Source organism: Echinops telfairi, unplaced genomic scaffold (genome assembly GCF_000313985.2).
Source record: "Echinops telfairi isolate 266 unplaced genomic scaffold, ASM31398v2 ScPeMD7_6273;HRSCAF=7185, whole genome shotgun sequence".
Lineage (NCBI taxonomy): Eukaryota > Metazoa > Chordata > Mammalia > Afrosoricida > Tenrecidae > Echinops > Echinops telfairi.
In genome coordinates, this window is record NW_022110173.1 from 3,592,021 (window position 1) to 3,616,563 (window position 24,543).

The following is a 24,543-nucleotide window of genomic DNA, read 5'->3' on the forward strand; positions in this document are numbered from 1 at the left end:
ATTAGACTATTTTTCTTTTTATTGTTAAAACATTGAAGTTTTTTGTTTTTGTTTTTTTAATAAAATCTTAGAAATTAGGCCCTTGCCTAACGTGCCATTGCCAAAACTGTTTTTCCAGTCTGTTGGGTCTCCTTGGATTCTTTTGGTGAAATCGTCTGATGCACATTAAGTGTCTACTTTTTGTTTTTAATCATTTTATTAGGGGCTCATACAACTCATCACAATCCATACATGCATCAACTGTGTAGAGCACATGTGTACATTCATTGCCCTCGTCATTCTCAAAGCATTTGCTCTCCACCTAAGCCCCCGGCATCAGCTCCTCATTTTCCCCCTTCCCTCCCTGTTCCCACCTCCCTCATGAACCCTTAATAATTTACAAATTATTATTTCGTCATTTCTTACAGTGTCTGATGTCTCCCCTGATTACAAGGCTGTACACATAACCTCCTCCATGGGGATGGACAACAGAAAAGTGGCCATCCTGTCATCTAATTTGTCGTCTGTTGCTTGTGAATTTTTCTTTATGTTTAAGTGTGCTTATGCCATGTAATTTTTTTTATCATTTTATTAGGGCCTCATACACCTCTTATCACAATCCATATGTGCATCAACTGTGTAAAGCACATGTGTACACTCATTGCCCTCATCATTCTCAGAACATTTGCTCTCCACCCAACCCCCTGGCATCAGCTCCTCATTTTATGCCATGTAATTAATGCCCCTAAGTTTAGGGGCATTAAAAAGACCCCCAATGAAAAAATACAGAAGTTTATCTGTGTTTTTTCATTGGGGGTCTTTTTGATTGTGGGTCTTTGATCCATCTTGAGAGCAATCTTGTAGATGGTGCGGGATTCGAGCCCTGTTTCATTCTTCTGCACATGGGTATCCAGTTTTGCCAGCACCGTTTGTTAAAGAGACAATCTCCTCCTCATTCAATGGGTTTTAGTTCATTTTCAAAGACAAACTGTCGGTGGATTTACTTCCGGGTTCTCAATTCTGTTCCATTGATCTAAGTATCTATCATTGGACCAGAACCAGGCTGTGAGAGGTCTCCTGCTTTTTTATTTTAATAGTGCTTTTTTGCTTATGTGGAGTCTCTTTCCTTTCCATATAAAGTCAGGGGTTCTCTTTTTCTAAAGAATGATGTTGGAATCTGGATAGGGATTGCTTTGGTTAGTATTTGGCATTTTCTTCCTATCCATGAACCTGTTATATTCTTCCATTTATGTAGATCTCTTATGGTTTCTTTTAAAAACAACAACAGTTTTATTGACATATATTCATGTACCATACAATTCAATGGTTCAAATATATTAAAAAGAATTATGCAATCGTCACCACAATCAATTGCAGAGCATTAGCTCCTCTTTTGCTCAACCTCTCCTTTCATAACCCTAAGAAACTTAATCTTGTTACTCTCTCTATAGATTTACCAATCCTGGATTTCATAAAAATTACACCACCCAAAAAACCCCAACAACATTAACAAAGTAAAGCACAAAAAAACCTCAGTTCAAAAGAAAGCAGAAAATAATCAAAATTAGAACAAATTAAAAATGGGCCAAAAGGAAAACAAGTAATAAGATGTTAAATTTTAACCTACCTATATCTTCATTAATTCACTCTGGGCCACTGTGACTGAAGGCAAGGCTTTTTGCATCTCTGGTCAATGACCTGAGGGTCTCTGCAGGTGGAATGGGAGCTTCCACTGTCGTTCACAGCCTTCTGCAAACTGGGTGCTCAGAATGTACCTTCTAATACACTCCCCTCCCCGATCTTGGATTTTATTATTTACAGTCCTTGTGTAAAAAGAGACTGATGTGTTCTGTGTGGGCTTAGCTGACACCTCGCGTAGGTGGATGCTTGCTTTAAGACGAGTTTTAAAGATCTCAGACACTATTCTTTTAGATAGCTGGGCACCATCTAATTTCCTCACCACACTTTGCTATATCACCCATATCTTTAGTGATTTGCTTCATGGGGGTAGTAAGTATTGAGTGGGGCTTCATCATAAGAACTGGTCGTTCTTAGGTTGGGGTTTGCTGGGTTAAGTGCGAGCGCACACTCCATTCATGTAGTTAAGGTTTATATATCCCCCTGTTCCCCTCGAGCAGCAGCGTTATCAGATCTTGGAGAGACATGAGTAACTGCCATGAGGCCTTTGGTAATTCTAATAATAGTATCATTACACTAGCCTCTGATATAGAATTTAAATTCTTGTTCAGATAGGGGAATATTTATTTATAGGGAATAGACTGAAAGCATGGGGTGTTCACTATACATATTCAGAAACTTAAGTGACTGAATCCTGTGTAAGAAAACACTGAATGTTAGACACAGGGCACAGAATTCAATAACCCTCATTCACTATGCCAGAAGTCTATCTGCAGAACTAACATGTCGTAAAATGCTAAGAAAGTGGCAGATATTTGGTAGCTTTGGGTTGCCTATTGGACAACTTCAAAAGCGAGAGGTTTGACCTGAAGTCCAGTGATTTCCAAATGCACAACCCTGGAGGAGCAGGGTTCCTCTTCGCTCACGTAACGGTTTCAGCTTGAGGTCCAAGGGAGTCCATCGGCTTCTCTCATCTGTAACAAGTGTGTTCACGACATAGCCCAGTTCACGTAGTGGGGTGCAAACTCAGGTGTTTCTGATGTGCCCTGTGTGGTAAGCCATGAGCTTCAAGAGGACACCACCTAGGAAGATCAGGTAGCCTGTAGTAGGGGACCCAGGTCACCAAGGCTGGGCCTTTTACTTTCTTAGAGTAGTGTCTTGTTTTCTTTTTATTCCCAAGTATCTCATCTTTTGGGTGGCTGTTGTCAGTGGTCCTGCTTTTCTCATTTCCTTCTCGGATAGCCTTGTTAGCACCATGGAATCGAACTGATTCCGTGTGTTGTCCTCATGTTCTGACACGTTGATGAGTCTTTCCATTAGGTCTAACAAGTTCCAGTCTTCTTGAAGGTCTTTGGGTTTTCCATGGACAGCATCATACCGTCTACAAAGAGAGAGAGATTTATCCCTTCTTTTTTGCCAATTTGGATTTCTCTTTGTTTCCTGGTAGTTCTGGCTAAGATTTCCCCCACAATATTGCTTCCCATTCAAAGGGGAATTCTTGCCATTTCTATCCATGGAGGGTAATGTTGACGCTTGGCTTTTGGATATATGCTTTTATTATGTTAAGGAGTTTCCCTTCCATTTCTATTTTATTAAGCATCTTTTCAGGAACGGGTGTTGGATTTTGTCAGGCTTTTCTGCATCAGTTGATATGATCATGTGGTTCTTTCTTTTCTTTAGTATTGTTTACGCAGTGGGTTACGTGCATTTCTTCTCTAATGCTGAACCATCCTTGCATACCTGATATGAATCCTACTTGGTCATGATTTTTTTCTTTTTTAATTGTTGGAGCTGATTGGCCAGGTTTTTGTTACGGATTTTTATCATCCGTGTTCATGAGGGATATTGGTCTATCATTTTCCTTTTTATTGATATCTCCATCTGATTTCTGTATTAGGATTATTGAGCATATTTACTGCTTACACCACCCATAAGTTACCTCCTAAAAGGACGAGAGGCCATTAAAAGGCCTAAGCGGGCTTTTTGGCCAGACTTTCTAGCTACCAAATGGAAGAGAGCCCCACATCTCCTTTGTCTAGCACACCTAGCCTTTTCTTGCCATTTGAGGTTGTAGCACTAAAGCTTGGTCACCAAGCCCCTCATGCCCAGGGTAACCAGGATGTAAGGCTTTCCCTGCCTCAGTCTGTGATTGGCACTTACCACTCTCTCCCCCAAGGAGACACCTCAGAGAGATGCTCCACAGTGCACGGTTTCCCACTTCCTCCCAGGTTTCGCATACTTTAACACTAATGTGTGTGCAACTTGCTAATTAATGGAATCATTTGGCTCCGAAAACATCTTGTTCTAATGTGATGCTGCAAAGCACATTCACAGGTAAAATTATTCCAGCTTTTCTCTTCATATATATATATATATATATTCCCTCTTCCCAGCCTTCCTTAATAGCTGGGGAGAGTTCTTGTCATTCGCCTAGTGAAAACCACCCACCAGCAGCATGTAGAACCAGTGGCTGCCTTGGGGTCTGGAAGACGGTTTTGTTTCCCCAGGGAAAGTGGGTAGGAGGTAAATACAAAGGCAAAACTAGGCTACCCAGAGCAGTGGAGAACTGTGTGAATGGGAAGAGAGAACATCAGGGAGGTGGTTAAGTAAGATAAGTGCACAGAAATGATGCCCATCGTGGGGCATCCTATCGTGTGGGTCAGAATTGGCCTACAAGAGGTTTTCAGCACAACTGGTCTAGATGTAAGAAAGGTAAATTTGCCCTTTTTGTCCTTTATCTCTTAGGATGTGAAGAATTGTCATACTTGTTGTTGGGAGACAGCTCACAAGTGATTTTATTTTGGGATTAAGGAGTAGTTTGGGGTTGGGGTGATTCGTAGGGAACTACTTCCCCACCATTTGAGAATGAATATTTGTAACATCTGTTGTAAACCTTCTTGGCATATTATTTTTGGTGTAGGTGAACTTATAAGCAAAAGGCTCCTTCCCCCCACTGGACAAGCCTATAGACCTTTGGAGTCGCTGCCCATGTGCTCCCTGGTGATTCCTAACGGAACGTTCTAATGCTCTTCAGTCAGTCTCTGCAGGCAAGTCCTGGTGAGAAATCTGAAGGGAAAAGAGTTGGCCTCATCCAGCTCAGAAGCAACAAAGCCCACATAGAAGAAGCACACCAGCCTGTGTGATCATGAGGTGCCATAAGGATCAGTTATCAGGCATCAAAGAACAAAAAATCATATCATTTTGTGTTCACCTCCATAACACAATCACTGAAGACAGATGGGTGCATAAGCAAAATGTGGCGAGGAAAGCTGATGGTGCACGGCTATCAAAATATATAGCGTCTGAGGTCTTAAAGGCTTGAAGGTAAACAAGCGGACATCTAGCTCAGAAGCAACAAAGTCCAAAGAAGCACACCAACCGGTGCAATTACAAGGTGTCGAAAGGATCAGGTATCAGGCATCATCAGAACAAAAAATCTTACCATGGTGAATGGGGGGGGAGGGTGCGGAGTGGAGACCCAAAGCCCATTTGTAGGCTACTGGACATCCCCTTACAGAAGGGTCTCGGGGAGGAGATGAGCCAGTCAGGATGCGATGTAGCAGAGATGAAAAATACAACTTTCTTCTAGTTCCTAAATGCTTCCTCCCCACCACCACTATCATGATCCGAATTCTACCTTGCAAATCTGGCTAGACCAGAGGATGTACACTGGTACAGATAGAAACTGGAAACATAGGGAATCCAGGGTGGATGATCCCTTCAGGACCAGTGGTGTGAATGACGATACTGGGAGGCTAGAGGGAGGATGGGTTGGAAAAGGGGAACCGATTACAAGGATCTATATATGACCTCCTCCCTGGGTGACGGACAACAGAAAAGTGGGTGAAGGGAGACATCAGACAGGGCAGGATATGACAAAATAATAATATATAAATTATCAAGGGGTCAAGAGGAAGGGGGGAGTGGGGAGGGAGGGGAAAAATGAGGAGCTGATACCAGGGGCTTAAGTGGAGCGAATGTTTTGAGAATGATCAGGGCAATTAATGTACAAATATGCTTTACACAATTGATGTATGTATGGATTGTGATAAGAGTTGTATGAGCCCCTAATAAAATGATTAAAAAAAAAAAGAGTTGGCCTCACAGAATCCTGAGAAAGTGCTTTAAAGAGCCCTTTTCTCTGCCCGGGCACGGAGATCTCACTCCCAAATGTAAATGCTGAGGGTCAGCTTCAGCAAAGGAAGCTCCACGTGCCGGGATGCCTAATGGCAAGGCTTATCGGTGTTGTAGAGCAAATGGGTCAGCCCCAGGGGCCTGGCCGTCTCACACAGTCACCCTTGAGCATCAGTCCTTCCATGGCTGTTTCATGTCAGAGTGAGCTCTCACTGCCCTTGAGATACTGTGGTAGTAAGAGATGCAATGTTGCCTCTGAGATGGGCTACCAGAAACAGAGTGTTCTCGGTAAAAACAACTTGTTCTTCTCCTGGGAAGTACATCGCCTGCCATTCCCTCCTGTTCACACATGCCTCTAAGGAAGACCTGGAGTCAGGCCAACCTACATGTAGAGCGCCACTCGGTTATTTGCTGTCTGCGTGACTTTGAACCTCAGTTTCCCCATCTTAAAAAGCGGGGCATGCGAAACCTCCTTTGTAGAGTTGCTGAACAGATGGCCTGAGATCACGTCTGATAGCGCTTGGTTCAATCGAAGGGACATGCCCATCCTTTGTGAGAACCCCCACCCCCACCCCCATGTACCTTCCATACATCAGTCTCTTTAACAGCAACGATGCCTCACAGGTGTTACCACTATGATTCTCTTCTCGTTGCAGGTCTCCAGGTGGTTCTGAATTCCATTATCAAGGCCATGGTCCCCCTACTGCATATTGCCCTGCTAGTACTGTTCGTCATCATCATCTATGCTATCATTGGCCTGGAGCTCTTCATGGGGAAGATGCATAAGACATGCTACAACCAGGAGGGGATAGCAGGTAAGGGTAGGATGCTGGGCAAATGCCCAAGAGGCTGCTCATCTCTTCACAGGTGCTGGAATGGACTCCCTACATTCGAAAACCCCTGTTTCCAGAACCATGGCTAAAGGAGAGGCCCAGATTGATAGTCTTTATCCCCCCACCCCTCATCTCTTTTTCCCTGCTAAACTAGATCCCTATTAAGACATCAAAATACAAACATTGTCCCATCAAACCCCAAAGCCACGGCCATCAAGCCAATTCCAACCCATAGCAACCTGACATAGCATTTCCAAGACTTTCAAGTCTTAGGGCCGCAGACAGCCTCATCTTTCTCCCATGGATTTGAACCACCAACCTTGAGGTTGCCAGCCCAACACCCAGCCCCCAGCACTACCAGGGCTCCGTAGATGGAACACACAGGAACAAGTCATCTGTGGGAAGAGATGATGGAAAAGCTCAACATCCTCCATCGGAACGTCTGCCACTGGGGATGACCCAGGCCTGAGCATCTTTCATTCCATTGTCCACTGGGTCGCCAAGAGTGGGGGTGACCCGACAACATTCATGGGCAGAACACCCCCCTCTCTGCCCCCAGCCTCCTGGCCCAGGGGGTGGGAAGGAGCCATGGAATGCCTCTTTGCCAGAGCAAAACTTCCTCAAGGAGGTTTGTATCGACCTCATGACCTCTCCCTGTTCTTTCCATCGATCGATGATAAAATTAACAGGCAGTGCTGGCTCATCAAGCACTTCGCTGAGTAGCCCAGGAGTTTGGGTTTGCCAGAGATGCTACGAATCGCTGTCTTAAGTTACTCAGCTTGACCTTTTCTAAAGAGCGTTTAAAAAGAAATTGACAGGCTGTTGAAACAGCTATAAAGTGGTTTCACTCAGAGAACTTGTTGAAGAAAATATCCCCCAAAGTGTCAAATTTGCACGATTCGTTTTTTTCTTTTTCTCCAAACAATGAGACCTTTTCACCTTAGTTTTTGGTGTCTTGATGGAGAAGGGGGAGCACTTGTCCGGGGCATCGAAGGATGCTTGTGTCTCTCCGTCTCTACGCTTTCTGGTTTGCATGCAGCCCGGGTATTCCATGTTATTGCACTCCTCTTGCTTTAGGGGGGTTAGGAACGGCATCTATGCAAGGAGGATGTACACGGATCATTCATGGTCAGGAAATCAATGAGATGGCCTGGTCTGTGTGATCTTTGTGGACTGCCGGGATTGACTGGCAAATGTCTATTTGCAAAATGTCTAGGTCATCATTTGCTACATCACCACATTCCTTTAAAAAAATAAACAATAAAAAAAACCACCTACAGTTTCAGAATCGCTCAATTATTTTTACTTTCAGTGCAAAGTCTGTGTAAGAGGACACTGTCTTGTGTTTTTTTTTCACGTTAAAGCAGATTGCCAAATTACTTGGTCATAATTATATGAGATAAACCATCATGCTACAAAGCAAACTAGGGTTCCTTTGAAATTAGACCAAGCAGATCTTGCCGTTAGCGAAACTTCTGAAATTTTCAACCTTGTATAAAGAAATGCCAAATGATGCAATAAATAATATTTATTCTTTATTCTTTCAAGTCGAACCTTTCTTTTTATTCATTTTGATTTATAGCTTGCCCGAACCAATAAATTTACGTTGTGTGGCACTGCTGGAGCTGATCATAAGACCTGATTCAGCGCCTACTGTGGCGTGTCTAAGGGGATGCAGTTTGTTTGGACTTATCCATGACCGTTTGGTCCAAGTTCACCCGAGATGTTAGGTCTCAAAGATCCACCCCCCCTGCCACCCTCCAACCCCCTACCACCCCCTGTCACACCCAAACCCATTCAACTTAACCAAATGAGGGAGCGTCAAATGGTGAAACCCTGCCCTGCCACCAAACGTCTGTGTGGCAGTCAGCTAAGGGGACCCACTCCCCAAACTTCCGCCAGTTCCACCACCCTGAGGACGAGGCTTCAACTCACTGACGTTGGGAATACAGCATCAGGAAAGACAGGCTGCGGGAAAAGGGTGTGAGGTGTATAGAGTGGAGGGTCAGCAGCAAGGAGAGAGACCCTCGGCGAGATGGACTGACCTCATCGCTGTCAGTGGACCCGGACATCCAGTGATCATGAACAAGGTCCAGTGTTTTGTCCGGAGGTCCCCGTGGGTTGGAACCAACTCGGCAGCAAAGTAACAACAATGGGCAAACAGTGAACGTGTGCTCTCTACTGGGGACGAGATCCCACCCTGGGAAGCAACCCTGACCACCGCCTGGGAGTGACTGACTATTTTAGGGTGGTTCTCCCTCTGCGAGACTGTGAAGCAGGCCCAGGAAGAGACATCCTCTGCTTCGTCCAGGATGCTCTGAGAGACATCAGAGGATGCTGACCTTGGACTTTAGCTTTACCCCACAAGTTCAGGAGAGAAGTTGGCTGCCATCGGAGAAACAGCCACCAGCCAAGGGAGCAAGGTGTCAGAGGACAAGGAGAGCAAGTGTTCCACAGAGAGGAGCCGCGCCAGGCCCCACCACTACCAGGAAGGTGATCTCACTCTTCTGCGCGGAGCCAGACTCCCTGCTGGGGACGGGGGCTGGGCCCTTGGCTGCAGGAGTGTCTCCTCTTCTGCACTTTGCCATCAGCTTACTGCGCCTCGCCCCTCCGCCTGCACCTGATGGATGCCCCAACGGAAGAAGGCCTCTTCCTCCCACACAGTGACTGACGGACAGTAAGGAAGAGAATGATGTCTCACACAATCCGGATATCCGTAATGCAATCCGAGTTGAAAAAGCCACAACAACAACAAACAAACCCACAATCTTAGAAGATTCAGAGTGTTGCCATTGGAATGATTTTTTTTTCCCTTTCAAAGACAGACTTCGGATGGAATTTCATCTTTTCTGCGCGGCTGGGTTCCACAATGTGCTCTGTGAGCCTTTGCTGGGTTTCAAAGGCACTTACTTCCCACCCTTCTTTTCGCAGTCTCAGTCTGTGGGCGCCGTGTATGCTGTTCAGGTTTCCAAATACTTGGGATTCCGAGTCTTATTTATGCTGAAAGCCATAGGAGAAAGTGCTGGAGCTGGCCAGGTGGAGCGGCTCTGGATCTGTGCTGTCCTTCCATTCCCCAGGGGGGCGTGCGGGGTGGCCACAGAAGTGGCAATCTCTGCCCACTCCCTGAGGCACCTGCCAGGTGCCTTCCTCATTCCTCAACAGATACACCACCATATGCCAGTACCTTTTGTTTCTCCTTGTCCCATCTGTTTGATGGCGCTATGAGCCAGAGCACTCTGAATAGCTCGCCAAAGCTCAGTAATTACCCCTGAGACTGGCAAAGGATTGGCTAGCTAAAACCTGGAAATGAAATCGCCTATTCTAGTCACTCCTTGGAGTTGGGTCCAAAGAAAAGTAACTGATTTTGTTTGGTGATTTCTGCTTGGAGCTCCGATGTGCCGGGCTCCCAGTGTGTCCTGTTCTTGTTGACATTATCTGCACTTCTGAAGTCACTTCTAAGGCCTGCCACCACGGTGGCACCGAAGACTTCGGGTGGTCTCTCCAGCCTGACTCTGCCTCCCTTCACTTCTGTTTGAGAAAGCAGGGCCCACGTTGCTGTGGGCTCCTTCTCTGTAAAGCAAGCCAACACGTTTCCAGGGTGAAACGCATTTCCCCTCATCTGCAAATACATGTCGCCAGGCCCTGCCGATGTGTGTGTTCACGTATTCCAAATGTTCCCACTGGTGCTTTTTATAGACACCTATTTTTAATTGTTCTCAGATCTTTTTATTGTGTTGTTTGCATTGTTGTTCAAGACAGATTGAAACTAGCAGAGCGGCACTTGAGCCTGTAGATAATCTTTCTGAATTTCATCCCTTTCTCCTTTATTAATGAGATCGTCTCCCCTGGCGGTCGTTTTCTTTTGAGCATATATAAGCCCCAAGTATGTTTCCCTTCCCTGAGGACACTCAGCCCTCACTTGGCAGCCTGCTCCTTCTCCTGGAGGATGCAGGACCTGTCAGATTAGCAGCCACAGTGGAGCCATTGTGACTTAGACATATATCCATAGAGAATGTATGCGAAGTAGATATAAAGTGTACATATATACGTATCTGTGTATATAAATACACACATTTAATGTATATACATACACACATATACACATTAAAGTATATGATGTAGACTATATATATACATATATAATATCTAACCACACACACATAAAATATGTATTATGTATACATTATGCATGCACATACAATGCACATACCTATATAATGCATATAATATGAATATATGTGTTATATGCCTATAATGTACATTTTGTACATATATATGCATATATAGTATACATAAAGTATGTGTATATGTGCATATATGCAAGTATATATATACTTTATGTATGTATACACTTTATAGCTATGCTTTATATATACCAGTGTTATGATCTAGGTCTCAATTGCAGAGCAAAATCATTCTCTGTTCAGAAATTCATATGCAGCTTGTTCTGTGACATTAACTGCAATCCCACAGTAATGACGCTGCACTCTCCCTAGTCCCTCCTGTGCCCATTCTCCCAGTTTTCCTGCCCCTTCTTGCCTTCTGACTGTTGCTTTTGGGCAAATGTTGCCCTTCTGGTCCCGTCTAGGTGATTGTTCCTCCTCTCGGGTGTTAACCGTTTACTGTCTAGGCCTGTCTCTTATGTGGCTGAAAGATGATCTTCAGGAGGTGCCTCCATTCTAGGTTAGAGAGGTTGGGGGGTCACAGTAGCACGAGCTCTACCTGTGTCAGACCACTAAGCCTGGCCTTTTTCTATGACTGTAGATCTAGGTCTACTTTGTCTCCCACCCTACCCAGAACTCTCTCTGACGATCCCAGTCAGAGCTGTCAGTCCGTGGTGGCAGCGTGGCAGCATCTACTTCTTGTGGTCGGGGATGAGTGGGGCTGTGGATCATGTGGTCCCTTAGTGCCTTTGGACTATATCCTTGCGTTTTGGGTTTTCCTCACTGTTTTGTGCTCTGGATGGAAAGAGAGAACTAGTTGTAACTTAGATGGCCTTTTGAAAACGTCTGAGATCCCAGTTGCTACTCACCAAAGTATCATTGTTTCAGGATGCAGAACATGATGCTAATTGACCTAGATGACCTTATGACCATGACCCCTTGCCCTCATGCCCAGTGTCTCAGAATAGGGAGGTGTTTGGTTACCGCTAAGCAGTTTTTCATGACTGCCCCGTGCCCCTGTGTGCTCTGGGATATACTTGGGCATCTTTGCAGCACATCCAGATAAGTATGTTGGAATATCCCCACTGACATACTCCCATATGCCCTTCCACCCTGCTCGCTCACATTACCTGTGTGCCCACTCACACATGATTGTTGGTTATTGCTGCTGTTGCACGGGTATGTATAGCTCCCTATTTACCGTGGTTTTTTACATAGCTTTCTGTGCCCTTTGCCTTGGTTACCTTGTTCTGATGTCCCCCATATTGCACACTGTCTTACCCTCACTAAAGTGAGCTCATGCCTGCTACCCAACTCACTGCCATCGAGCAGAGCAGTGGTTCTCACGCCGCCACCCTCTAATACAGTTCCCCATGTTGTGGTGACCCCCCCACCACCATAGAATAATTTTCGTTGCTACTTCGTCACTGTCATTTTGCCTCTGTTATGACTTGGGCGACCTCTGTGAAAGGGTCGTTCGACCCCCAAAGGGCTCTCGACCCACAGGTTGAGAGCCAGTGGAGTAGATGGTGACTCATAGTCACCCTGGGCCAGGGAAGAACTGCCCTGTGAGCTTCTGAGAGGGTAAATCTTCATGGGCGTAGAAAACCACGTCTTTCTCCCGAGGAGCAGCGGGAGGTTTCAAACTGCTGACCTTGTGGAACCACTACACCGCGAGGGCATCGTCTACTATCGAGCCCCACTCAGTCCCAACCCTGATAGCCATTAAAGAATGTTTCTTTCTGTGGGTAAAGTTTTCCTTGACTTTCTCTCTCTCTCTCTCTTTTTAAAAAAAAAATAATTTTATTGGGGGCTCATACAATTCTTGTCACAATCCATACATACATCCATTGTGTCAAGAAATTTGTACATTTCTTACCATCATCATTCTCAAAACATTTTCTTTCTACTTGAGCCCTTGGTATCAGCTTCTCATTTTCCCCCTCCCTCCCTACTCACCCCTCCCTCATGAACCCTTGATCATTTATAAATTATTATTATTTTTTCATGTCTCACAGGAAACATTATTGAAGGTTTTGCCCTATCACGAACCCCCATTGTTTGTGTAAATAGTGTCCGGTCACTTATGGTTTAATGTACAAGTCGACAATTCATGCATTACAACTCATAGCCAGCCTATACTTGTATAATTTCCTTTTCTCAACTATGTTTTCATTCTAGACCAGAGCTCCTCAAACTGCAGCCCACGGGCCACATGCAGCCTGCCGAGGACATCGATCTGGCCCGCCGGGTGTTTTTGCCCATTTGTTTTTTTACTTCAAAATAAGATATGTGTGCAGTGTGCATAGGAATTTGTTCATAGTTGTTTTTTTCAACTATAGTCCAGCCCTCCGACGGGTCTGAGGGACAGTGAACTGGCCTCCTGTTTAAAAACTTTGAGGACCCCTGTTCTATACCATTGACTAAATGTATGATGCTATCAATAGGATTAACTTATGGAGCTGATTGATAATGCTCTCTAACATAAAATGATAATGGTGTCTCCGAGGTGAACCAGAGATATATATAAACCATAGATATGTGAGTGGATTTGGGGCTCACACTTAATTCTAGCCCCAATCTAAGAACAATTAGTTCTTAGGACATGGCCCTTTTTGATACTTGGCCTCATAAGATCACTATAGCAACATGTGGTGCAGAAACTAGATGGTGTCCAGCTATCAAAAAGAATAGCTTTTGGGGTCTTAAAGACTTGTCTTCAAAAAAGAAGCCATTTAGGTAAGGCATCCACTAAGTCCACATGGAAGAAGCACACTAGCCTGTGGGATCCAAGGGCTTTAAATAATGTAATCCAAATCTGAAGGAGGGAATAGTATCAGAGCTTCAGTGATGAGCCCCTGGTTTGCTGTAGATGGCAGCGGAAGCCCACAGTCCATTTGCAGGGTCCATGCATGTATGAAGCCTCAGGGGAATCCCCTCTGGCCATAACTGAGAGATATGAATAGCCTTATTATCAACCAGAGAGCACTGCAAAGTCAATTATGGCAGATGTAAGTAGGATAAAATGCAATACCTTATCACTTGAAGAGGAAATACACATGGACTAAGTGAGTAGCCTTGCCGTTCTGCAGGTGCATTGCAAAGTGGATCGTTGCAGACGCACTTGGGTTACAATATAATTCCTTTTGCCTCATTTTAAATTTGTCCTAATGTTTAATATTTTCTATTTTTTATTGAGGTTTTTCTGTTCTAATTTGTTATTATTGTCATTGTTGTTTGTATTTTTTCTGTGTATGAAATCCAGGATAGGTAAATCTATAAAGGAGTAACTGGATTATTGGTTTTGGGGGGGGTATAATGGGGAAGGTTGGAAGGGTGGGGTTGGAAATGGGGAGCTGATACCATTGATTACAAGAAAGAAGATGTCCTAACATTGATTGCGTTGATAATTGAACAATTCTTGATAGGACTGAACTAATGAAAATAGATTATGTGCCAATAAAACTGTTGAAAATAAATTTAAAAATAAATCAGGAAGCCGAATCACTTGTAATAGCCCAAAGCTAGAAAAAATCAACCCCCATCGCCTGGGGAGTGAATAAATAAGGTGTTTGAGACCCGTGCAGTGCTGAGATATGCCGCACAGAAACAAACCAACAAAGGCCATTGTCATCCAGTCATTTCTGACTCTGGCGGCCGGCCCTGTGTGTATCAGAGGACAACCGGAGGCCTTAGGGTTTTCAGTGGCTGGGTTTTTAGAAGTAGATCTCCAGGCCTCTCTTCTGAGGTACCTCTGGCGACCCCAAACTGCCGACCTTGGGTAAGAAGCCCGTGGGATGAGACTCGGCAGTGGAAAGGAAGAGACTGTGCCGTCCGTCCGTGCAGTAACCCAGACGAGCCGCCACCATCACTCTCAGTCGACAAGGTGGACGCACAAAGCCACGTAGTGTACAGCCCCACTGATGTGAAATTTCTAGAAAAGGTGCAGCTGTCTGCACAGAGAGAGGGTCAGTGCCTGGCAGGGCTAGGAGGGGCGAAGCGATCGTCTGGGATTCCCACAAAGCAGTGTCTGGGAGTTGGAACTCGCTCAACGGCAGTGCGTTTGAGGAGTTTTGTTACTGCCTTTTGGAAAGCGTTTGAAAAGGTACATAATGAACAGAAAAACACTATTTTAAAAAATTGACCTACACACTTAAAATTAGTGGATTATAAGACCTGTACATTGTATCTCAATAAAGCTGTTTGTGAGGGGTTTTTTGTTTTGTTTTGTTTTCAAAAAGAGAGAGAGTGGGATTGGAGGAGGGAGCTGGGAAGACACAGTCTGGCAATCTTTTCAACCATAAAGCTCAACTGTTCCCCTAGGAACTATCTCTTAGTTAAGAAATAACATTCCTCTGCCTGCCTTCCCTTTGGGAACAAACAGTTTCACATTTGAAGACCTAAACTGAAAAACAGCCAGCCAACCAACAGTCTTCCGTGCCGAGGCGCTAGGCCCTTCTGATTGTTTCGACGCACAGGAAACCAGAGAAGGCCCCGGGGGATGTGTGTCGTCTCTAAAGGAAGCCCTCCCAGCACGTGCTCTGTCTGTGGGGAGAGTCCCAGTAGGGCTGCTGTCTGGTCTGCAGTGATCATCACAACTGTCTGTGGGCGAGGGACCATGCCCATCATTTCCAGCCTTTCTCCGATTCCCACACAGGTGCTTCCCAGAGCCAGGACCAAGAGTTTCTCAGCGTTTTACCTTAATGGAAATCCTTAGAACTGAGTCTTCCTTTCAGTGTGCCAGCGGCCTGCCTACATGCCAAAAATATAAGCCGCATCTTAATTCTTTAATTTGCTAATAGCTATTTCCAGCAGATGGAATGAGCCTGAGTCCTGTCTATTGCCGTAATAGATAGGTCACAAAATTTGCTGAGAGAGCCTGATTCGTACCTAGGGAATATTCTTCTCCCTGTCACCCACTGACACTCAGTCTTGATTAGAAGGCAAAGTGGCCCTTCCCTTTTGAACGTTAATAATTCTGGAGAGCAAATTGCCCTGCTGGGGGGCTCCAGGGGACATGCAAAAGAGACCGTGGTGGGGCTCGGCCTCGGGGGCCACAGGGAAGAGAGCTGCAGAGCATCTTTCCCCTGTCATCAGAGGTTACGCTTTCACCTTCACGGCTTCTCCACCAAAGGGACTGGCATCCCTGGTAAAGTAGATCATCATGTTCATTGAACCCACTTCTAGTCAGAAGGCATTGTGGGGTGGGAACTGCTGGCTAATTATGTGGGGCAGTACTCTAATTGCTATACCTTTCACTCTAAAAACTAGGATATTCTAATGACATTGTCTCTAGATGCTTACACACACACAAACGAGAGAGATAGAAAGAGAGAGAGAGACTGACTCGGAAAATGTATGTGCCCGGATGGTCTCCTCTCAACGGTGCATCGTTATTATTCTTTGATTGGTCACTTGACTACGGCACTGACATGTGCTAACAAAAGAGGCTATAACCCTACTGTCTGTGAAATCCGTGACTGAGGTTAACGCGCCGTTTTGACCGCGATGAGATGACGGTGTGCCTGACCCACGCCGGGCGGTTTTCCAGCAGCTCCGAGGCATGTGCCAATTGGACAGTGACTAAGGACGACCGAGGAAGAAACGACGAGTCCCGCCGCTGGCGAAGAGTATGGAGAGGACCGTGAACTGTCCTAGAAGAAGCGTAGCCGGTGCACTCCTCAGAGCAGCGGTTCTCAACCTTCCGAACCTTTCATGCGGTTCCTCCTGTGGTGGTGACACCCCCCCCCCATAAATTTATTTTCGTTGCTATTTCATCGCTGTCATTTTGCTACTGTTATGAATTGGGCGACCCCTGTGAAAGGGTCATTCGACCCCTAAAGGGGTCGAGACCCATAGGTTGAGAACTGCTGCCTTAGAGGCAAGGATGGCGAGATTTCATCTCATGTGCTTTGGACATATTATCAGGAGAGATCGCCCCTGCAGAAGGACATCATGCTCAGTCAAGCAGGGAGGCAGTTCCAGAGAGGAAGGCCCCCCACATGATGGGTGGACACAGCAGCTGCAACCGTGGGCTCTGGCCTCGGAGCGCTTGTGAGGACGGCGCAGCACGGGAGAGGTTTCCTTCTATCGCCAGAGGGCTGCTAGGAGACGGCATCAACCTGAGGCCACCTAACCACGCCAGCCACCACTCTCTAAACCGATGGCTGCCTGAAATCAATGCTGCTCCCCAGTGACATCTAATTCACTGGTGAAACCCTAGGGGAGCCCTGCATCCTTGTCAGTATCACTGTCGCCAGGGTTGTCAGACCGGTTCCATGCTCCTGATTTTGTGACTTTTCTCTCTAACTCCTCTCTCCTTCTCTCTCTGGTCCCTCCCTCCCCTCTTCTTTTTTCCGTGGCCATTTGAGATGTCCCAGCAGAGGATGATCCTTCCCCGTGTGCCCTTGAGACGGGCCACGGGCGCCAGTGTCAGAACGGCACTGTGTGCAAGCCCGGCTGGGACGGGCCCAAGCACGGCATCACCAACTTTGACAATTTCGCCTTCGCCATGCTGACGGTGTTCCAGTGCATCACCATGGAAGGCTGGACGGACGTGCTGTACTGGGTACGTAGCTCGAGGTGGGTGGTTGGCGGGCACGGCGTCCAGAAGGGTTCAAGGAAGTCTTTCCTTGGCATCTGCCTGTGATCACACACACACCCTGATGGGCTGGCTCCTGTGTATCTTTGATTTCTTCCAGCGCTAGCCCAAGAAACAGCATCAAGTTTGTATCCTAAGTAAGCCTGTCTCCCTGCCCACTAGCTTAACTGAAATCCCTTCGTTCAGTTGGCTTCCCCACCATGGTACACGCTGGCATGTTCAGTTGCCCCCCCCATAGTGGTACACGCTGGCATGTTCATTTGGCCCCCCCACTTTGGTACATGCTTGCATGCCGTCGCTGCTCCGTGAAGGCGTGAACTAAGCCCAGCACAAGGCTTGCTTTTGGCTCGTCCTGTTATAAAGTTCTGATTCTACTTTTCTTGTCGCTTCCCCAGAAGAGAGCCTAAGGACATGTTCTCTGTGTGTCACGGTTCATTCTTAGAACTAATGAGGAGAACCAGGGTTGGTCTTCCAAAAAACAAACTGTGGGGAAAACCATTTTAATTGAATGTTGAAGCCTGTGGCATGCCATTCCCATGTTTTGTTCCTCATGTTCATATGTCCATAATCTACTCCGGCTGGTTATCATGTCAACTGCTAACGAAACCAGCTGCGGATGTAGGACGCAACTTTAGGAATCCTCTCTGGGGGGCCAACCAGTTGGCAGCAAATCCTTTACTTCAGAGACACACCTTTTATGATCCAGTAGCCAATGCTGCTTTGCTGACCTGGGAACCCCTGGAATGTCCCACTGAAAAAAGGACACTAGATTTCTATGCACCCTGCCCGTCGGCAGAGACACACATACTATTTGAACTGCCAAGCTGGCAGCGCCGAGTCCATTATTTATAAAAAGTTCTAGAAAGTGCCGTTATTTGTAGTTTTTCCTCCTTCAGCGTGAGAACCAGACTTGCCAGAACCCAGTCTTGTTCTCCAGCCTTTTGGGCAAATAACGCTTGCTTCCAGGCTTGAAAATGCCATCTCTCTCAGAGGTTTGCAAATAGTCGAGTTAATTTGGCCATCGCGAAACAGTGTGAGTGCATGCTCAGGAGAGTGTTTCCCCCTGCAGCAGGGGAGAGTGAGCAGGAGGGGGATGGCTGCCCACTGAGCAGAGCTGCCAGAGAGGATGGATCCAGTGCCCAGTGAGGTGCTTCCTCTCTCCTGAGATGAACAGAAGCGTTTGTAACAGAACAGAGATGTGAAATGGTGTATTGTATCACCCACCCCCCCTGGTTTTTTTTCCATAAGCACACACTGCCTATTGATTCTCTTTGTCCAGTTTTGGCATTAGAGTGGACCTGCCAAACTCAATGTTGCTATAAAATGTGTATTTTCCAGAAAGTGGGTACTTGAAACTTACCTGCGCACCTTGTATCCAGCTAACATTCATTGAGCATGCTCCGTGTGGTCCTAGAACCTGAGGATTCCGCGACGAAGCAGATTCCGTTCCAAAGAGGTGCTCAGTTAGGGAAGCAGACGAGATTCCAAACTCAAGGCTGGTGGCCAACTAGAGTCCATGCTGGGGTCGAGTTGCTATGTTGTCATACTTTTGGAGAAGACGAAAGTCGAATCAGCCCCTGCTGCAAGCTAAAATGAAGCATTTGCAAGTTCAGGCTGGATGGAAACTTGGATTTGAATAATTGAAAAGACAGGGGCATGGAGTTTAATGGATGGTGCTTAGTAAATGCCCTAACTGGCCCTTCTCCCTAGGGTGAATCCTTCTAGCTAACTACGGGCAGAAACCCCCTTCTACGGATGGACCATTTTCTAGCAAGGGCCATAGAACAAATGACTGTGTGGGATTTTGCTTTGGAGCCTCATCCCATCAGCTTCAAGGCCATGGCTCAAGTTGCTATAGCAACACGTCCATCGCATCCCATTGAGGCAGGGTGGCAGTGGGCTGGTGAGTGTGGGATTGGGGCGAATAGGTATAATTTACTTTGCTGATGGCCCTAGTGTGTTTTTGTGATCTTCCTCCATCACCCCCTCACGCTCCCCCACTACAAGTCATGGATACCCCCCTCCAGCCAGATGTGACCCACAGAAATACTGTCATGATGACAGCCGGAGCAGGGAATAAGAAGAAGCCCACAATGGCAACTACCAATTTTCGGCAGCTGTGTTGTGCTTTCTCCCCTGGGGTGTGTGTGATAGAGCTCGGGCTGGGAATGGAAAAAGTGTCAGAGGTAAAAGAACAATCCCAGGCTCATGAGACTTGCCTCTCTCTGATTTTCCCAGCACCTTTCTGAAATGGCGCGCGCACGTGTGTGTGTGTGTGTTCACATATGCACACACACACCCCTAGAATGAAAACGGCGCCTCCAACTTGACAATGTATGATGGAAGTGCCTCCCAGCCCAGTGCTCCTGCTCTCAGAGCCTTTCTCTAATTGCTTTGACCTTTCTGTGGCCCACCCTTCCTTCCTTCCTTCCTTCCTTCCTTCCTTCCTTCCTTCCTTCCTTCCTTCCTTCCTTCCTTCCTTCCTTCCTTCCTCCTTCCCTCCCTCCGTCCCTCCCTCTCTCCCTCCCTCCCACTTCAGCATCCCTCTTCCTTGCCTTGACCCCTCTCTTTAGAACCCACAGAACCTGACGTCTTAATGCGCTACAGCATCAGATCTGGAGCTATCTAAATATAAAGATGCCCAGAGCTGCATCAGAACCATCACATTCAAAGCCCCACACAGTGTATGTGTCTGTGTCTTGAAAAGGCTTCTGGGAAATTCTGGTGCCCAAGCTAGAGCCTGAAACCTCCTAGAGACTAGCCTACTGACTCTGCATGGTACTGTTTGGATGCCCCCAGATTTGAACCAGCCTAGGGAGATGGTTTCTGCAGAAACTGGGAAAGTAGGGCCTCTCATTCCCAAGCAGGCAACCCCCTTTTATGCTTAAGGGTGGAGTGTAGGGGACCTGAGAAAGAGAGACCAAGATTTTAAAGTCTGGGAACAAATGGAGACCCCAGAGCTAGGGGAAAGTATAGTTCACTAAAGGATTGCAGAAATAACTGTTCTGTACCGGATGTCGTCTGGAATGAAGGCTAATTGCAAATGGTAGACATCAGCCTTCTGCAGAAAACAGAGAGTCGGTTTCTGTCCTTCTTAGGCATGTGTTACTGCATTCCATTTCATTTTGGAGAAGGAGTGGACTGAAGAAGCAACAGCAGTCAAAGGGCACTGGAACACTGCCTCAACTAGGATCACCAGGGGCCACGGCTTAGCCCGAGCTCCAGCTAGCTGAGCAATTAGCTTCAAACATCTGTCTAGAGGCAGTATGCACATGGCAGGGCAAGAGTGAGGGTGGTGGCATTGGGGATTGAGAAACTAACCCACAACTCAGATTGGGGCTGTTATTTCCTCAGGCAATGATTTCTTAAGCCAAAGCCTTGCCATTCACTTGCCTAATGTCCAAATGTCTTCTTCAAATGGAGTGTGGGTAGTGATCCGCTAATGAGCACCGGCCTTCTATAGAAACGGCAAAGAACCAAGCAAAGGAAGTAACCATTGATCATTACCATTGGTTTATTTTTGTTTTGGGGGGGGTTTATATTTTCTAATTAAGGACTGCTTTTTTGAGGGGTTGGATTTTTTTTAACCAAACATCCCTTGCTTTCTGAATGTAATTCAAGGCTTCCTGTCTTGTATTGTTCAAGAGTGTGCCTTCCCAAAGCTGAGGCACAGCATCAAGATAACCTGCAGGACCCCTTGTAGGATTCCCAGATAGTCTGAGAAGTAGGGTCAGTTTGTAACTCAGTATTAGCCCTTCCACACTGTAGCCAAGGGACGATTGGGTAGCATGAACTTCAGTCTGCTCGGCATCTCTTCAGGGCTGCCTTTGTTCTCTGCGCTTGAGATTGCCCTATGCTCCGTGGTAATGGAAGAGCCTCGCCACAGGACTGAGTGTGGAGCGGCAATAGAAGGTCGCATGTGAGGATGGGGGGAAGGAGAGGCTGTCATTACAGTAGGGGCCACTCTGGAAGACAGGTTCTAGCTCTCTAGAAATTCCAAAAACCCGCTGCCATCGAGTCAATTCCAATTCATAGTGCCCTGTAGGACAGACTAGAACTGCCCCTTTGATGGTGGGAGCAGAGAGCCTCTTCTTTCTTCCACAAAAAGGCTGGTTAGTTCGAACTGCTGACCTGGTGGTTAGCAGGCCAATGCATAGCCCCCCACACCACCAGCGCTCCTTTTCAGGAATGCTGCCCGAATAATTCTTCTCGCAGGGGAATTCGTTGGCCTGAGCTCACCCAAGAACAATGCATCTCCTGTGGCCCACCCAGCAAAGAGTCTCTGGCCCATTTTCCTGAACTCATGACCACCTTCCCTACACCACCCCATCCTTCCATTGATTAAAAAAAAACCCCACTAGAAATAAAAGGAAAGTGAATATTTAATGAGAACTCACATAAAAGAAATCATTTAGAATCATACATCGTGTCTTCTGTCGTACTGGGGGTTTGCTTAGGTCCAGCCTACCTTAGGAACAAAAGCCTGACATCCTCACCGTTCATGAGTCAGTTTACCAGCCCCGGTCACTCCACTTCTGAGTGGACAGGCTGGGGAGGTATTTCAGCTTCTCTCTCTCTCACACACACACATACACACACACACACACACAGCGGCCACGGTTCTCTGGGGTAGGTAGTTTGGAAATGTCCTGTTGATGACAAAAGTCTTTTGTAGCCAAGCAGATTGGATGTGAGTGTTTTAAATGCTCTTTTCCCTCGCCAGCACATTGTCAAATGCCACCCCCTCCTCTGACTCCCAAGCTGAAAAGCAGAAGGGATGGAGCTGGATGCTAACAACCGCCTATCATCCCTCTCAGTGGGGAGCTGAAAGAAATGTCCCAAGGGCCCCAGAAAGCACCTCCGGGCCTCTAGCAGGTGTCCAGAGGAGGGGACTAGGTAGGGCCTGTGGCCCTTGGTTTTCAGTTGGCCTCCGTTAGAAGACCACCCACTTTGTTGCTAGGTGCCATCGAGTCGGTGCCGACTCACAGTCGCCCGTGTGCCAGAGACCAAACGAAGCACTGCCCAGTCCTGCGCCGCCCTCACAACTGTCCCCCGTGCTCTATGGCCACTTCGCTCGTCTGAACAGTACACAGCGGCTGACAAACATCGAGACTGACCGTTCGCAGCTCTCCAAACCCTGTTTATGTCTTGGGTTTTGCTTTCTTTATTTCACTGGCAGCGTGTAAAACTTTATCATTCAGTACTTCAATGTCACGAACCTTTATTGAGCATAGGTACTGTGTCACCAGGACTGCACTGGGCGTCAGGGTGGGTGGGCACAGGGGAGAATGAAGCCAGCCCTCAAGAGCTGAGCGCTGCACGCACCAAACTGCCCCTGTGAAGCACGTCCCACTGCGTTCCACACAGATTCAGGATGACTCTGAAAGGGTGGGATCGAATTGAAGCCCTTAGGGCCTGACCGCATAGGTGTTCCCACCATCCCAAGTCGAGGGGTCCCATGAAACCTTTTGTAAGCCAAAATGGTGTAAAGAGAATCAATTGCTGTTAACCTGTATAGTGAAAAATTGGGGACATTCCCAGACCCCCAGAATAACCTACTACATCATACCAAATAACACGCGAAACCTGAGCCAGAACTCACAGCCGTCAGATCAATGCCCGCTTATAGTGACCCTGGGGACCGAGTAGTACCGGCCTCAGGGAGTTTCTGAGACTGCAATTCTTTACCGGAGTAGAAAGCCCCATTTTTCTCCTCAGAGCGGCTGGTGGTTTCAAACTGCTGACCTTGCAGTTAGCAGCCCAACACATAACTATTATGCCAACAAGGCTCTTCTCATTAAACCAAAAATAACCCTCGTAGCTCATGTCTGTGGAAGCAGCTTGAGGCTGAGGGGCCGAGTGTAGCTCCCTGGGGTCAGGAGCCTGGGTCCTCGCGGCCTCCCGCTGTTCACTTCAAAGCAAACGCTGAAGCCAGGTTCCCCCTTTTGCCATTTCTTGTAATAGGGAAAGCCCTCTGGGGGGGTCCTTTGGTTGCGAAAACAGGGACTGATGGGTCTGCTGTGAAAGCTACGCAGTGTGGTAAAGCGAAAAGCAGGGGATGCCTGGGTACGCAGGGAGAGCTGGGCAGGGGCCTGGGATGACTTCCAGGAGTAGGTGGGCTTCTGCTGGCTGGGGGCTGGGTCACAGCTGGGGAGAAGGCTCCTTGGACAGGAACAGTGAGCGTACAGCTGGGCATCACTGTGTATTAGGAGGTTCCTCCCAGGCCCAAGAGCAGCTACCCTATCGTCCCCGAAAGGCTGCCAGGAGATGCAGTCGCAGGCTCCTCACATACTTGGCCCCAAGCCCTGTTGGTAACGCCTGGGCCAACATGCCATCCCACACATATCTCCGCGTCAGAAACCACTGCTCTCTGTGGCTCCTTGTCACCCATGATTGTCACCGCCTGACCCCTCTGAGTTCAGCGGTGGTTTTTGTTTGTTTTCTGTGTTCCTCCGTTTGCTTGTTTTTGCTCTATCTTATTGGCATCCCTTGGCTTAGAAGCCTGTTGCTGTTCTTTGATAAACCTTGCTGGCATGGCAATTCAATCAATCCCCTGCTGAACAAAAGGTCAGCTGTTCGAATCTACCAGCAGGGGTTGCCTGCTCCAGTCAGGGTTTACCCCTGAACACCCCGACAGGGCAGTTCTGCTCTGTCCTGCAGGGTCACTGTGAGTTGGAATCGACTTGACAGCAGTGGGCTTGCTTTGGGGACTGACTTTTTTTCTGCAGGATGACAGGACGCTGTAATTATGCTCTGGGCCCCGCGATGTGCAGACGCAGGGGGAGGCGAGGAGTCAGGGGAAACCAGTCTTCTGAGTTGCTGCTCACACCATGACCCGTAAGACGGGCTCCTGTGTCCCAGCAAGCTCGGTGACAATGGCCATGAAGAGTCACAGATATATCAAGCCATGGCCCTGGGTGGACCGTCGCTCACTCTTCACTGGCAGCAGCAAACCTTTCCCTTTCATGAGACTCGGTGTGAAACACTGTGACTTTCCTGGGTTTGCACCTCCTGCCTTTAGCCGGCACATAGAGCCTGTCTCTAGGCCTCTGCCGAGACTGTGGGGTCCGTTGGATCCAACGATGCCTGGGCCAAGGCCCTCGTGGGAGACTGTGCAAGCAACTGGGAAGCACATAACACCGCAGCAGGACAAACTGACCTTCAGGGACAGGAGTAAGGAGGCGCTTTTCCTCCT

The 24,543-nt window shown here is 47.2% G+C and overlaps 1 protein-coding gene across 1 annotated transcript in view; it reads left to right on the top strand.

Annotated features, from left to right (window-relative positions):
• CACNA1C (calcium voltage-gated channel subunit alpha1 C) overlaps positions 1-24,543 on the top strand; it is an 865,289-nt gene that overhangs the window by 620,156 nt on the left and 220,590 nt on the right. Inside the window, exons 6-7 of the mRNA XM_045295927.1 lie at positions 6,408-6,566; positions 17,119-17,315. Of these exons, the coding sequence (XP_045151862.1) occupies positions 6,408-6,566; positions 17,119-17,315 (356 nt within the window). The remainder of the gene's footprint in view (positions 1-6,407; positions 6,567-17,118; positions 17,316-24,543) is intronic.